Consider the following 14205-nt stretch of genomic DNA (forward strand, 5'->3'; position numbering starts at 1 on the left):
AAAGGGGGTCCAGCCCTCATGGCCCTTCAGCATCCAGCTTTTTTCAAGAGGATCAGAAGATGAATCTGCACATTTTTACAACCCTGTGTGGGTTTTTTTTCACGTTTTCTGGAAGTGTTTGGCCTTTGAGGAAAGCAGAGCTGGAGGCTCCTGCCCATTCCCAGGTCACTGCTCACCACTGCAGGAGATGCTGAAATGCACAGAATTCAATGTCCACCCCATAGATTCCTCAGGGATGTCCCCACTGCCCATTTTAACCCCTCAGACAGGGCTCACCCCTTGTTTTTTTGTCTCACCCCTTGTTTTTTCAGCAGGGCAGGTAGGAGGAAGTGTCTGTCAGTGAAACCTCCGGGGGGTGTGAGCTGGATGGGGAGGAGGAAATATTTGCATTGAGCTCATCAAGCCCCGGGTATAAAGGGGCTGGGGAGGGGTCAGGGTTGCTCAGTTCAAGGGCAGGTGGGTGAGGAGGAGGAGGCAGCAGAGGGGCCATGGCAGCCCTGCTCCTGCTGGCACCCCTGCTGCTGCTGCTGGGGACAGTGAGTGGCCAGGAAGGGTGTCCTCAGCTCTGGAACGTGACTGAAGGGAATTTCTCTGTGGAAACAACACCTGAGAGATACCAGGCCAACACAACCTACCTGGGTAAGGCAGCCCTGCCTGGATCTCAGATCCCCTGCACAGAAACCTCTGCCTCTGTCCTGGCTGCTCTCAGATGTGCTCAGACTGGGGGAGGTGGAACATTCTCTTTTCTGTCACCTCTTTGTTCCTATTTCATTTCTACTGCTCAATCCCAAATTCTCTTTCTCTCCTCGGGATGATAATTTTTCCCTCCCTTTATCTTTTTGCCTGAGCTTGCACAGGAGGAGCTGAATGCTTTTGAAAAGACAGAACTTGGGGAAGTCATTTTGTGGTTTGGTTCCCTTCAGACAAAGGGGAAGAGCTCCACTCTGATGCTGAAAAACCTTCAGCCTCCATAGCAGGAGATGCATTTCACCCTGAAGAAAGGGGTAAAGGGCAGCCTGACCTGCCAACAAACCTCCCTCTGCCCTGATCCCAAACAAAACCTAAATGCTGAGAAAATATTGGAGCCATCCTGATCCCTTCCTGCAGGGCAGGAGGTGTGAGCAGCACAAATTCCCCCACATTCACCCAAGCAGCACCCACAGCACTTGGATGTTGTTTTTGTGGGGGTTTTTTTTTTTCCCCATTTGCTCACTGCTGTTATTTCAATTTTTTTTTGAGGTTTGGTGTCAGGGCTGCCCAAGGCTCCTGTTCCAGCCCTTCCCATGGCCAGCACAGGCAAGGATAAAGGGCATTTTCCTCCTGAGCAGCTCAGGGGCAGATAAAGAGGTTTTTCCTTGGGGTAGAGCAGCTCAGGGGCAGATAAAGGATTTTTTTTTCCTCCTGTGCTCAGGGGGAGTAGCTTAGGGCAGATAAAGAGTTTTTTTCCACCTGTTCTGGGGGCAGATAAAGTGTTTTTTCTCTCCTATTCTGGGGGCGGAAAAAATGTTTTTTTCTCCTGTTCTGGGGGCAGATGAAGGGGTTTTTCCTCCTCTTGTGGAGGCAGATAAAGGGTTTTTTCCTTCTATTCTGGGGGCAGATAAAGGGTTTTTTCCTCCTATTCTGGGGACAGATAAAGAGGTTTTTCCTCCTGTTCTGGGGACAGAAAAAGTGGTTTTTTCCTCCTGTTCTGGAGGCAGATAAAGGGTTTTTCTTCCTGTTCTGGGGCAGATAAAGAGTTTTCTTCCCCCTGTGCTGAAGCACCCTCTGTGCAAGCTGCTGTCACCACGAGTGTCACCCTGGGTGAGCAAAGCCTGGAAACCCTGCAGCCTCAGGGTCCTTGCAGGGCAGAAATCTCATTTTTTTTTTCTGTTCCCAGTGATGATAAAGGACGACAGAAACCACAGCACCAGCTCTGAGTACCTGCTGCAGGCTCTGTCCCCCCAGAACACCTCGGTGGGGACATGGCAGGGGACAGCCCCAGGGAACTGCAGCTCTGTGGACACTGTGAGGTTGAACATCACTGAGAGCACGGCCAGCTGGACATCCCCCAACGGCAGCCTGCCCTTCGTGCAAATCAGGTGGGGACAGAACCCAAAATTGTCCCTGCCCTTTTATATCTCTCAGGAAAAAAAATCAAAAATTGTGCCTGCCCTTTTATATCTCTCAGGAAAAAAAATCAAAAATTGTGCCTGCCCTTTTATATCTCTCAGGAAAAAAATCAAAAATTGTGCCTGCCCATTTATATCTCTCAGGAATTCAGAAGAAATTAAAAATTTTCTTTGCCCATTTATGTTTCACAGAAATTCAGGAAAAAGTTAAAAAATTCTCCCTTCACCAAGGGGAATTGTGCTGCCCAAAGCTGCTGTGGGATTTGGAGATGCTCCCTGAAATGCAGATTAATTCCCTGGAAATGGGCTGGCTGAGCACTTCCATTAGTGCTGCTGGGAAATGTTTGTCCAGGGGAAGCAGAGCCTTATCTGGGGGGGAGGAAGGACACCAGAGCTCCTGGCAGGAGTAATTCTAATTACAGGCAGCAGATGGTTCCTGGTTAATTGCCACCCTGCTAAGAGGCATCCCCATCCCAGCCTGGAAGCAGCCAAAATGTGATGGAGAAATCATTTCAGATGTTAAAAATAACCCCCCAAAAAGCTCAGTGTGGCTGGGGGGCGACATAAGTGAGCTAAGGATGGCTCCAAAATTCTGATCCCTTTCCATCCCCACATGAGACACTCAGCTTCTCTCCTCTGAGCTTGTTTTCCCCTCTCTTCCCTCCTCCCACAGGGTCTATCTCAGCCTCCCTAACAACAGCACTGAGCTCAAGACGTGGATGCTGAGCACAGGTAAATAATTCTCCTGGTTTGAAGGACAGGTGTCTGCCAAGAAAGGCAGAAGCTTCTCTTTGAAATGGAGAATGGAAACCCCCTCCTCCAAATTATTATTATTATTTTGAAATTAAGGGGCTCCCAGGTAAATATATGGGAATTAGGAATAACAGTTCTTTACTAGGAAAATTAAAATAGAAATGCAGTATTACAAAGAACAATCCCAACCCTGCCAGAGTCAGAATCCAAGCTGACACCCGTCAGTCAGTCAGGGTGGTGGCAGCAGTCCCATTCCATGGTGGCTGCATCCTCCTGCAGTGGCAGATGTGGTTCAGCTGGAGCAGTGCTCCTGGAGAAGGTGCAGTTTCCTCTGAGGGTCCAGGGATGATGTGGAAAGGTCTGGCTTTCCTCTGGAATCCAGTGGAAAGAAGGTGCCTTGGTGTCCAAAATCTCAGTTTTTCTCTGGGTAGGAAAGGCTTGGCTCCTGCCCTGGCTGGAGCATCTCCCAGTGGGATGATGGAATTTTATCAGTCATGCACTGGGACTCAGTGGCCATGAACAGGAGATATCTGCTGGAGGGAGGATGGGCTGTGGGAAGATAAAGATGATTGTCCCAGCTGGTTTAAAGATGGCCCATTAGCAGATAATGTGTGCCAGGAGATCAGGGTCACTGCCACACCCATTTTTAACAATGGCCCATTAACAGGAGATATCTCCCACAGTGATAAGAATCGCTGCCACACCCAGTTTTAAACAATGGCCCATTAACAGGTGATACCTCCTGGATGAAGGGTGGGTCAAGGGAAAGATAAAGATGATTGCCCAGCAGTTTAAAGATGGCCCATTAGCAGATAATGTGTGCCAGGAGATCAGGGTCACTGTGACAGAATCCACATTTTAGGTCACATCTTGTATTATAATCCAAGATAATAACTTCATTTCCAGCAGCTGGGGAAGGACAAGCAGGGGATTCACTCTGGGCTTTGGGGACAGGGCCAGGAGGGATTCAGGGTGCCTGGGGCTGTAGGATATCCCATATCTCCAACAGCCAGGCAAAGACAGTTAAAATCCCAATTTTAAACCTTTTCAAGCTTCCTCTTTGCTTTAAGGGATGTGGAAGCAGCTGCAAAGCAGAGGCCAGGCTTCTTTATTTCTGAATGCACTGGGAGCTGTGGCTTTGCTCTCAGGGAGAGTTTCTGCACCCCCACAAACCCCAGTCTGGAAGGTGATGATGCACATGATGGATTCACAGAGGGCTTGAAAAAAAATGAAAAATATGAAAGTAATTTGTTTTGATTTGTAATGGAGTTTTTTGGGTTTTTTTTTTTCTCATTTCAGGGGCAGAAAGCAGCACGTTGCCCCCCAGCACCACGCCCAGCTCGGTGAGCAGGGCTCAGGGCAGCTGCTGGCTCCTGCTGCTCCTCACAGCCACCCTGCTCTCCTAGAGCCCTGCACAGAGGGGATCCAGCTGTGCTGCCCCTTCTCCTCCTGGGGGAGATGGGGCTGAGCTGCTTCACTCAGGAAAACCTTTCCTTTCTGTGTGTCAGGGTGGGAAATGCACTCATAATTCCACAGGGAATTCTCATTCAATCCTTCCCCTGCTCCTCTTGCCCATGAGCTCAGCAAAAGGAAATATTTCCCAGCAGAGACCCTTCAGTGTTTTCAGACACAAAAAGGGGAGAGCAGACCCCGTTTAAAGGGGACACTGGTGGGTTTCCTCATCCCCTGGGGCTCTGTGAAACACAGAATTCATGAAGAAGGAAAATCCCAGCTCCTCCCAGAGCTCAGGGTTTGCATCTCCATCCCCTCCTGGCACAGCCCCAAGCTCAGCTGAGCTTTAGGAATTTACATCCCATCTTGTTATTTGGTCCAAAATCCCCTAAATTTTCTTCTTTCATCACATTTTATTCTTTCTTTTTCTCTATTTTATTTTTTCCTCATTTTTCTGGAAAGGCAAAGTGGGCATTTTTTTCCTTTTTTTTTTTTTTTTTTTTAATCAACATCTGATTTTGCTGTAAGGCAAGATTATTGTGTGGGCCAATGGAAGTCTTGATTTCATTGCTATTGTTTGTATTTTTATATGGGCAAAACATTTATTTAGAAATGTTCCAACTTGAAGCAATTTTTTTTTTCTTAAACTGATCTAAATAAAATAAGAATTAAAACTGATTCTTGCACCTGCCCTTATTTCCTTCATTGTGATGTTGGGGGGAGATTTGAAATGATTCTGAAATATTTGGCTTTGATCCCACACATAAAAGAACAAATAAAGGTGAGGCCTGAGCTCTGCAATCCAATTTTTGGGGGGAAGGGTGAGGAGCAGATCCCTGCCCCTTTAACCCTCCTGTGCTTCCTCTTCAGGAGGCTGAGCCCCAAATCACAACAAGAATTCAGATTTGAAGAAGAGCTCTGGCTTTAAACTGCCCTTCCCAGCCCAGAGCTGGGATCCAAATTCCCTCATTTCTGCAGAATAAATCCTAATTCCCCAGTGGCTGAAGAGCCTGGCAATAAAGGAGCCTGAAAATTTTACACAGGAGCTGAGCAGCACAACAAATAAATGGGCAGGAACAATTTTATCTCTCAGAAATTCAGGAGAAAAAAAAAAAATTGTGCCTGCCCATTTATATTTCTCACGAATTCAGGAAAAAAAAATTAAAAATTGTTCCTGCCCATTTATATTTCTCAGTAATTCAGGAAAAAATTAAAAATTGTTCCTGTTCATTTGTATCTCTCAGGAATTCAGGAAAAAATTTTCCCTGCTCATTTCTATCTTTCAGGGATTCAGGAAAAAATGGGTACCTGCCCATTTATATCTCTCAGGAATTCAGAAAAAAAATTAAAATTGTCCCTGTTCATTTATATTTCTCTGGAATTCAGGAAAAAAATAAAAATTGTGCCTGCCCATTTGTATCTCTCAGGAATTCAGAAGAAATTCTCCTTGCCCATTTATATTTCTCAGCCACTCAGACATCAGGTCTAAGTGGGATTTTTTTTTCAATTCCCACAGAATTGTCTGAAATATTATCAGTGAAAGTTGTGATTAAACAGCTTTCAGGCTGAGCTTTCACTCAATTCTTACTTGTTCAAATTGTGCAAAAGCCATGATTTTCCTCAAAAAATAAAATTAATTCTCCCTCTCGTGCCCTCAGTGTAAATTCCACTTGTCTCACCCTAATTTCCACTTCTCCCCTGTTTCCTGTGGAGGGATTGGGTTCTAAATCCACAATTCCCCAGATGCAATTTCAGCCTGCAGTGCTGAATTCATGAAACTTTCTGGCAGAATTGCAGAGAAATGAATTTTTAGTGCTCAGCCATTAAAATTGGTGCCTGTTTGGAGGCAGGGTAATGAGCAGAGATAGGACCAGGCTTTATCCAGCACACAATAAAATCCTAATTAGTGCTGCAAATTACCTCTCAATCCAATCTCCTTGTTGATCCATCCATCTCCTAAGATTGCAGCCTTGGATAATAAATAGAAAATTGCATTTAAACATCCCTGTGGCACCTCCCATGTCCCAGATTATCCTGAGGTGCTGCTCTGTCCCATCCATGACATTTTCATTAATTTTTACTATACTGAGCATCAAAAATGAACATTTTCTTTTACACCTCTGTCTATTTAAACTTAATTCACAAACAACCAGCAGAGCTCTGCCTCCAGAGGTGAGAGGGGCTCTAAGGATCTCCCAGAGGAGCTGAGGCCAAACTGCTCAGCCCATATCTCTGAAATCCTCAATTACCTGTGAGCAGAAAGCTGCTACTGGCACTGCTGAGCTCTTAAAACACTGATTAATCATAAACAGTGATTACAGTTGGGCTCTCACAGGATTCCCACTGGATCAATTCCCACTGCCAGAGCTCCCTTGGCCACTTCAAACAGAAAAAATAAAATAAAATAAAATAAGATTTTTCCTCCTCCAGTGAGGCAGAATGGGAAAAAGTTCCTTAAACCTAAAATTAATAAAAAGTAAAGCTGCTGATTGACAGATCTCCTGGGCAGCCCCAAATTTGCTTTTTGCTGTCAGAACCAGAAGTTCCCACAGGTATTAAACTCAGCCAGGGGCTTCCACTGCCCCCTGCTCACCCAGCCCACTCAACCTGATTTGATTTTAATTTTTGGTTTTTTTGTGACAGGAGGGCAGAGCTGGGTCTGTCAGTTCCCATGGTTATTCCCCTGCCATTCACATTTGCATGCTGGAATAATAAATAAATAAAGGTGGCTGTTGCTGTGGCCTCTCAGGGCTGTCCTGAACTGTCACCTGAACTGTCCTTCAGAGCATTTCATCACCCAGTAACTCACTCAGAGCTTAATGTTTAATTCTGGGAGTTCATTCCCTCCCCACAAAACCCTCCCTCCCCTGATGGGAATTTGGAATTGCAGAGAATTCCTTGCAGACCCCTCTGAGCAGGGACAGCTCCCACTGTGACCCCAACCCCAAAACTCCAGCTCTGCTCTTTCCAAAGCACCCAGTTTATCCCCATTTCCCCAGAGCTGCAGCCACTCAAATCCCAGAGCTCAGAATAATTGGCACAGATAAATCTCCAAGGTGCACAGAGCAATAAATACAAACCCTGGGCTTTGTCAGGGCTGTGGAAATGCAGAACCCCACAGCAGCCTGGGCTGGTTTTTCTGCCTCCAAGCCAATAAAAGCAGTGGGCTGTGCTGTACAGATGCAACGTTTTGTTTGCTTGGCTTTTGCCAGCAGCTGAATGAATTCCTGCTCTGATAAAGACACCACATGATGTGTCTGGGTGTCCATGACTCACTGAAGGCAGCAGTGAGTCAGCAGGACTGACAGCACTGCAGCCACTGAGCAGCAGAACCTCCCTGCAAGGAGCCCACACAAACGACTGGTGCCACATTTGGGGAGAGAAAAAAACAGGGAAAAGAGGAAAAGGGTTCATTTCATCTGGGCACTGAGCACTCTGACACTGCAAGGAACCTGCAGACAAAAATAACCCAAAGCAGAACCTTCAAAAAGGGAAAAAAACTCCAAGCTGGAGCTCCCAGGACAAGGGGAAGTTGGAATGTCCCTCATTTTATTCATTATTCCCTTTTGGAAGCTCTCCCAGGTGAGCAAAGCTGCACCAGCCCAGGGGACAGCACAGCACTCAGGTAAAGCAGCCCCCACTTTGCATCCCAAAGCAGTTTTAAAGCCAATCCAGGTTTTTTTTTGGCCACCTTTCCTCAGGCTGGAGCAGAGTGTGGCCAAGGTGAACAATTAGGCAAGTTCATTAACCCCAAAAGGGGCTGTTTGCTCCCATTAATCAAATCCCCCATCTCCTTGTGAAGCAAGGCAATTGCTGCCCTGCTTTTTGAAAATTATTTGCATTAATTATTCTTGCTGGCCATTGCTAATTACTGCTGATGTGACAAAGGGAGTCCCAGTCCCTGACAGACACTGTCACCTGGTGCTGGCCTTTAGCCACAGGAATTGTGCAATGACCATTCCCTCACTGCTCTCCTCAGCTTTCCCAGCTCCAGGAATACCCAGGAAAATTGGGATTAAACTCCTCTCACAGGCTCATCCTGCTGCAACAACCTCCACTGGGTTTTGGGGTTGATTTAAAGATTTATTTCTGCACTCCCTCCCCAGCCACCTCTGGGGCTGTGACATTCCCACTTCAGTTTCCTCAGTTTTCCATTCTCACCAACACCCTGCTCCCTTTGGCTCTCCAGTTTGGATCAGAAGTGCTTTTTTTACTGCTCACCACACCAGTTCCACACACAGACAAAGATCTGCTGGCCACAGGAAGGAACGTGCCTGCAGCACAGGAAATAAACTGATAAGGGGAAAAAAAAAATGTAGTTCTCACTCTCAAAAATTCTTCTCAAGAAGCAAAGCAACACCAAAGCTCACATTATTAAATATAATAAATCAATTCTTTAATTTAGAGAGAAAGCAAAGGCTTTTGTGATTTTGCCAGCCCACCTCCTCTCTCCAAAGCTGCTTTATTTACCAGGGCACAATTCTAAATTTCACATCAGCTGGGTGGCTCAGCTTGGCAAAACAGGAAGGTCTTGAGAAAAAGCAGAGAACCCAGATGGGCAGAGGGTCCTTGTGAAACATCTGCAGGTCCTGATGTGCCACAGGAGCCAGGCTGGCTGCAGGAGCTGCCCTGGGCTGAGGCTGAGCTCACTTCAGGGTTTGCTCTCCCTTGTAAACCACCACGTTCTGCTCTGTCTCCTGCACCTCCACTTTGTGCAGCATCCCCTGGGGCAGCAGCTGCTGCAGCTTGTCCCAGATGAACACAGCAATGTTCTCTGTGGTGCTGGGGGGGAACAGCACAGGGTCAGGGCTGGGATGGCAGAAATGTCACCAATGCTTGTCCCCAATGCAGCCCAGGACAGGCTGGGAGTGCAGAAATGTCACCAATGCCTGTCCCCAATGCAGCCCAGGACAGGCTGGGAGTGCAGAAATGTCACCAATGCCTGTCCCCAGTGCAGCCCAGGACAGGCTGGGAGTGCAGAAATGTCACCAGTGCAGCCCAGGATGGGCTGGGGGGATGCTGAAGGGGGTGATGACACCTGGATTAGGTGGGATTGTGGCACTGCCAGCAAATGTGGGTGCAAGGGACAGGTCTGTGGGTGCAAGGGACAGGTCTGAGGGTGCAAGGGACAGGTCTGTGTGCCCAGGACAAGGAGGGGCAGCAGGGCTGGACACAGGTGTGGTCAGCACACAGGTAAGGGCTGCTGCTCCCCAGGCAGGCTCAGCATGAGGACACAGACTCAAACTGCACCAGGGGACATACAGGCTGGATATTAGGAATAAATATTTTATGGAAAGAATAATAAAGTATTGGAATTGTCTGGCTGGGGAGGTGGTGAAGTGTTTGAAAAAAGACTGGATGTGGCACTTGGTGCCATGGTTTAGTTGGGGTGTTATGGTGTGGGTTGGACTTGATGATCTTGGAGTTCTCTTCCAACCCAGTGATTCTGTGATCCTGTAATTCTGTGATTCTATAATTCTATAATTCTATGATTCTGTGACTCTGCAATTCTGTGATTTTGTGATCCTGTGATTCTCTGATTCTCTGATTTTGTGATTCTGTGATTCTATGATTTTGTGATTCTCTGATTCTCTGATTCTGTAATTCTGTAATTCTGTGATTCTGTGACTCTGCAATTCTGTGATTTTGTGATTCTACGATCCTGTGATTCTGCAATTCTGTAATTCTGTGATTCTGTAATTCTGTGATTCTGTGACTCTGCAATTCTGTAATTCTGTGATCCTGTAATTCTGTAATTCTGTAATTCTGTGATTCTGTGATTCTGTAATTCTGTGATTCTGTGATTCTGTGATTCTGTGATTTTGTGATTCTACGATCCTGTGATTCTGCAATTCTGTAATTCTGTGATTCTGTGATTCTGTAATTCTGTAATTCTGTGACTCTGCAATTCTGTGTTTTTGTGATCCTGTAATTAATTCTGTAATTCTGTGATTCTGTGATTTTGTGATTCTGTAATTCTGTGATTCTGTGATTCTCTGATTGTCAGATTCTGTGACTCTCTGGTTCTGTGATCAGCCCTGGAGACTGTCCCAGCCCCCCAGGAGCCCCTATCACCCACCTCACCACCTCAGAGAAGTAGGGCACATCCTTGTCCAGGTTTTTGTGGTCCAGTGGCTCCATGATTGCTGCCTGAAGGGAGAGGGCAGTGACAGGTTCAGATAACCACACACAGCCAGGCAGGAGGGGAAAAAAGGGAAAGAGCCCCAAATCCAGCTGTGAAATCCCCAGCTGGAGACGTGGCACTGCCTCACATAACTGAGCTAAGGCATTTAAATATTCAATCATTGCTTAATTTCTTGTTTATGTCCTGCCATCAGCAGCTCACCACGTCCCCATGCTGGTACCAAATTGCTGAGCTCCAATCAATTCTCCCAGGGGATGAGAAGGAAGATTGGGCTGGTTTTACCTGCATGTATTCCTTCAGGTCTGTCAGGTTCATCACCATCCCCGAGACTGGGTCAATCTGCAGGGGAAGCACGAGGGAGAAAAATCTGGGGAAAATATCCTTCCACTGTCAGAGGGTTCCAACCCCACTCCTGTGATGTTCCCAAGCCTGGAAACAATCCCAGAGGTTCCACTCTCTCCTAAAAGCTGGCACCAGGGAGAAACACTCACTGGAAGAGTCCTCAGGCATGATAAAAGCATGAAAACAGCATTGAACTGCAAATCCTTGCTGTGAAACACAAGAGTGACCATGGAAAACCTTTCTAGTGACATGCAGAGTTTGTGAAACACTCTGGGAAATCCAGGCATGGGGATTCTGCCACACTGAGAGCAGAACAAAGATTCTGGTTGCACTCACCTCTCCACGCACGGTGACCACAACTGAAAAAAGAGAAAATATCAGGTCACTGTGGTGTGCAAAATAAATCTGCTGCTGCTGGGGACACACAACCCATTCCCTGCTCACCCCAGGGTGCACTCAGCAACAGGACTTTATAAAATGAGGGGATGCTCCATAAAAACAATGACTCAGAGGCACAAAAATCCTTCCCCAAGGCCTGGTGCCCCAGGCAGGAGGGGATAAATCTTCCCTGAAAAAGCAGCTCCTCAGCAGAGGTGTCAGGTGCCAACAACCCAGGGAGCCACTCCAGGAACTGGAGAGATCCAATTCTGTGTGCTCGGGGTGTAGAAATGGGAGAACTTGTGAAATAAAACAACATTTAAATTATGTTTACAGGCTGTTTAATTTACATGGCTTTTGCTTGGAAAAAATCTCCCTTCCAATCACAACGATTCTGCAGAGTGTAAACAAGCAGATTTGATTCAAGAAGTGGCATTTGAAGATAAATATTTATTATCTATTCAGCTGGCAAACCCATGCTATGGTACAACCCCCTGCTGCTGAAATTTCCTCCCAATTTTTAACAGAAACACAAACCCACTAAAAGCTGCATCATGCAGGGAAGGAGAGGCCCAGCCCTCCTGGGGCAGGGACAGCAAGGATGGAAATCAGCTCCCCACCTTTGTAGTTGTGCCCGTGGCCATTTGGATTGTTGCACTTCCCAAACAGCTTCAGGTTCTCCTCCTCACTCAGGGATTTGCTGTGGGGAAGGCAGGCACATCAGCATCTGCTCCAGATGTTCAGGGATTCACTCAGCTCTGCTTTCCAGCCTCCATCTCTCCCCTCTCCCACATTTAACACTCAGAGGAGTGTTTGCTCCATGAAAAGATGCTGAAAGCAGTAAATCTTTTTTTTTTTTTTTTTTTCTGTGGTTTGTGTCTGTTTCACAGCATCTGCCTGGCACCACTGCTGGATAAATGCTCAACATCTGGGCCCAAAATCACTTAGGCCTGCAGCAAGCTGCACATTTGGGTTTATTTTTAATTGGCAAATCTTAGGGAGCTTTTCCAATAAGTACAAAGGAATTCCCTCTGAAGCAATCCAGGGCTTGCTCTGTTTCAGGCCAAGGGACATTTTGGGAACATCACAGAAACCCCAGGATCACTGAGGCTGGAAAAGAACTGTGAGATCATGGAGCCCAAGCTGTGACCCAGAGCGCTGAGTGCCACATCCAGGAGATCCTTGGGCACCTCCAGGGATGTGAGATTTATGGGATTTACCTCCCAAGGCCTGACCACCCTTCCCACGGAGACATTCCTGCTGATTTGATCCAACTAAACCTCCTCTGGCACAGCTCGAGGCTGTTTCCCTTTCTCCTACAGCCTGAGAGAAGCGCCCGAGCCTAAAACCTCCTTTGAGGCAGCATCAGCTTTAGGAATAAATCATTTTCGGGGGGGAAAACAGCAGATCGGGGGGCGCAGGGCGATGTTTACAAACCGAAAGCGCCGCTGGCTGTGTCCAAACACGGAACTGCAGCCGAGCTCTGGCGGATGGCTGGGAAGGGCTGAGCCAGGGAAGGGAAAAAAATAAAAAACGGGAAGGAAACGCGGGCTCGGAGCCTCCTTCCGGCGGGCTCACCTGTGCGGGGCTCACCTGTGCGGGGCTCACCTGTGCGGGGCTCACCTGTGCAGGCGGTGGCTGGCGCTGAAGGTGACGGAGCGCGACAGCCGCGCCAGGCGGGCGGAGCGCGGCGACATCGCGGGGACGGAGCGGGGACGGAGCGGGGACGGAGCGGGGCGGCTCCAGCCCGGCTCGGGGGCGGCTCCAGCCCGGCCTCATCCCGGCCCCGGGGCGGCTCCAGACCGCGGGATCCGCCCGCCGAGACCGGGAGATGCTCCGGTCCCTCTGTGCTCAGCCCGGGGATGCTCCAACCCCTCCGTGCTCAGCCCGGGGATGCTCCAACCCCTCCGTGCTGGTGTTGGATCCCGGGATGCTCCAATCTCTCGGTGCCGATATCGAATTCGGTCCCTTTGTGCCGGTATCGGCCCCGGGATGCTCCAATCTCTCGGTGCCGATATCGGATCCCGTCCCTTTGTGCCGGTATCGGCCCCGGGATGCTCCAATCCCCGCGTGTTCAGCCCCCGGGATGTTCTAATTCCTTGCCGTGTTCAGCCCGAGGATGCTCCGGTTGCCGGTGTTAGACCCGGGAATTCTCCAATTCCTGCCCGTGTTCGGCCCCGGGGATAATCTTGTCCCTCCGTGCCGGTGTTGGACCCGGGGATGCTCCAATTCCTCCCGGTGTTCAGCCCCGGGGATGCTCCGGTCCCTCTGTGTCAGTGTTGGACCCGAGGATGCTCCGGTTTCTCTGTGCCGGTATCGGACTCGGGGATGCTCCAATCTTTCCGTGTTCAGCCCCGGGTTGCTCCAATCTTTCCGTGTTCAGCCCCGGGATGCTCCAATTCCCCCGTGTTCAGCCCTGGGATGCTCCAATCCCCCCGTGTTAAGCCCCGGGATGCTCCAATTCCCCCGTGTTCAGCCCCGGGATGCTCCAATCCCCCCGTGTTCAGCCCCGGGATGCTCCAATCCCCCCGTGTTCAGCCCTGGGATGCTCCAATCCCCCCGTGTTCAGCCCCGGGATGCTCCAATTCCCCCGTGTTCAGCCCTGGGATGCTCCTGTCCCCCTGTGTCGCTGTTGGACCCGGGATGGCTGTGCACACACCTGCAGGAGTGCACCCCGGTAAAAACATTCATGGGATCCAAGCACAGCAATCCTTAACGCGTGGTGATTCTCAGAAAGCTTTGGGAGAACGGCGAGAACCTGGATGTCTCCGTGCTGCAAGGGTGTGAATGTACATTCCCGGAATTCCCGGGAATTCCTGGGATAACGGAGTGAACCTGAATTTGTCAGGATGGGAACCAAACTCCGAGCGTGGGGGCGGGATCGGTGTGAGACAACGGGCTCGGGAGGAGAGCAGAGCCCGAGTGCCCAGCCCGGGTTTAGTGCGGGGGAAGCCGAGCTTTAAACCCGGCAGCTCTGGGGACACAGCCCGGGCTGTGCCCGGCAGGACACCCTCCCTCCCTGCTCTC

At 48.9% G+C, this 14205-nt stretch overlaps 2 protein-coding genes across 2 annotated transcripts; one reads left to right on the top strand and one right to left on the bottom strand.

The window, feature by feature from the left end:
- Window positions 1–488: 488 nt before the first annotated feature.
- Window positions 489–4468, top strand: LOC306812300 (uncharacterized protein; the record flags this gene model as incomplete). Its single annotated transcript, XM_079326797.1, has 4 exons — window positions 489–639; window positions 1877–2078; window positions 2782–2840; window positions 4161–4468. The coding sequence occupies 4 exons, from the start codon at window positions 489–491 to the stop codon at window positions 4265–4267; spliced, it is 519 nt and encodes a 172-aa protein (XP_079182923.1). The 3' UTR covers window positions 4268–4468.
- Window positions 4469–8948: 4480 nt separating this feature from the next.
- On the bottom strand, window positions 8949–13022 carry PTS (6-pyruvoyltetrahydropterin synthase). The gene is made up of 6 exons (XM_079326785.1): window positions 12802–13022; window positions 11799–11878; window positions 11137–11159; window positions 10741–10797; window positions 10393–10463; window positions 8949–9095 (listed from the first exon to the last, which is right to left on the bottom strand). Exons 1-6 carry the CDS (start codon window positions 12873–12875, stop codon window positions 8960–8962), a joined length of 441 nt encoding a protein of 146 aa, XP_079182911.1. The 5' UTR covers window positions 12876–13022; the 3' UTR covers window positions 8949–8959.
- Between the last annotated feature and the right edge of the window lie 1183 nt (window positions 13023–14205).

Source organism: Erithacus rubecula (assembly GCF_903797595.1).
Source record: "Erithacus rubecula genome assembly, chromosome: 25".
Taxonomy (NCBI): domain Eukaryota; kingdom Metazoa; phylum Chordata; class Aves; order Passeriformes; family Muscicapidae; genus Erithacus; species Erithacus rubecula.

Excerpts from the sequence above, each read along its gene's own strand:
- PTS (XM_079326785.1), bottom strand. The coding sequence starts at position 12,875 with ATGTCGCCGCGCTCCGCCCGCCTGGCGCGGCTGTCGCGCTCCGTCACC. Across the intron at positions 11,160-11,798 it reads CCACGGGCACAACTACAAAG|TTGTGGTCACCGTGCGTGGA; the intron begins GTGGGGAGCTGA and ends CTCTTTTTTCAG. Across the intron at positions 9,096-10,392 it reads TACTTCTCTGAGGTGGTGAG|CACCACAGAGAACATTGCTG; the intron begins GTGGGTGATAGG and ends GTTCCCCCCCAG.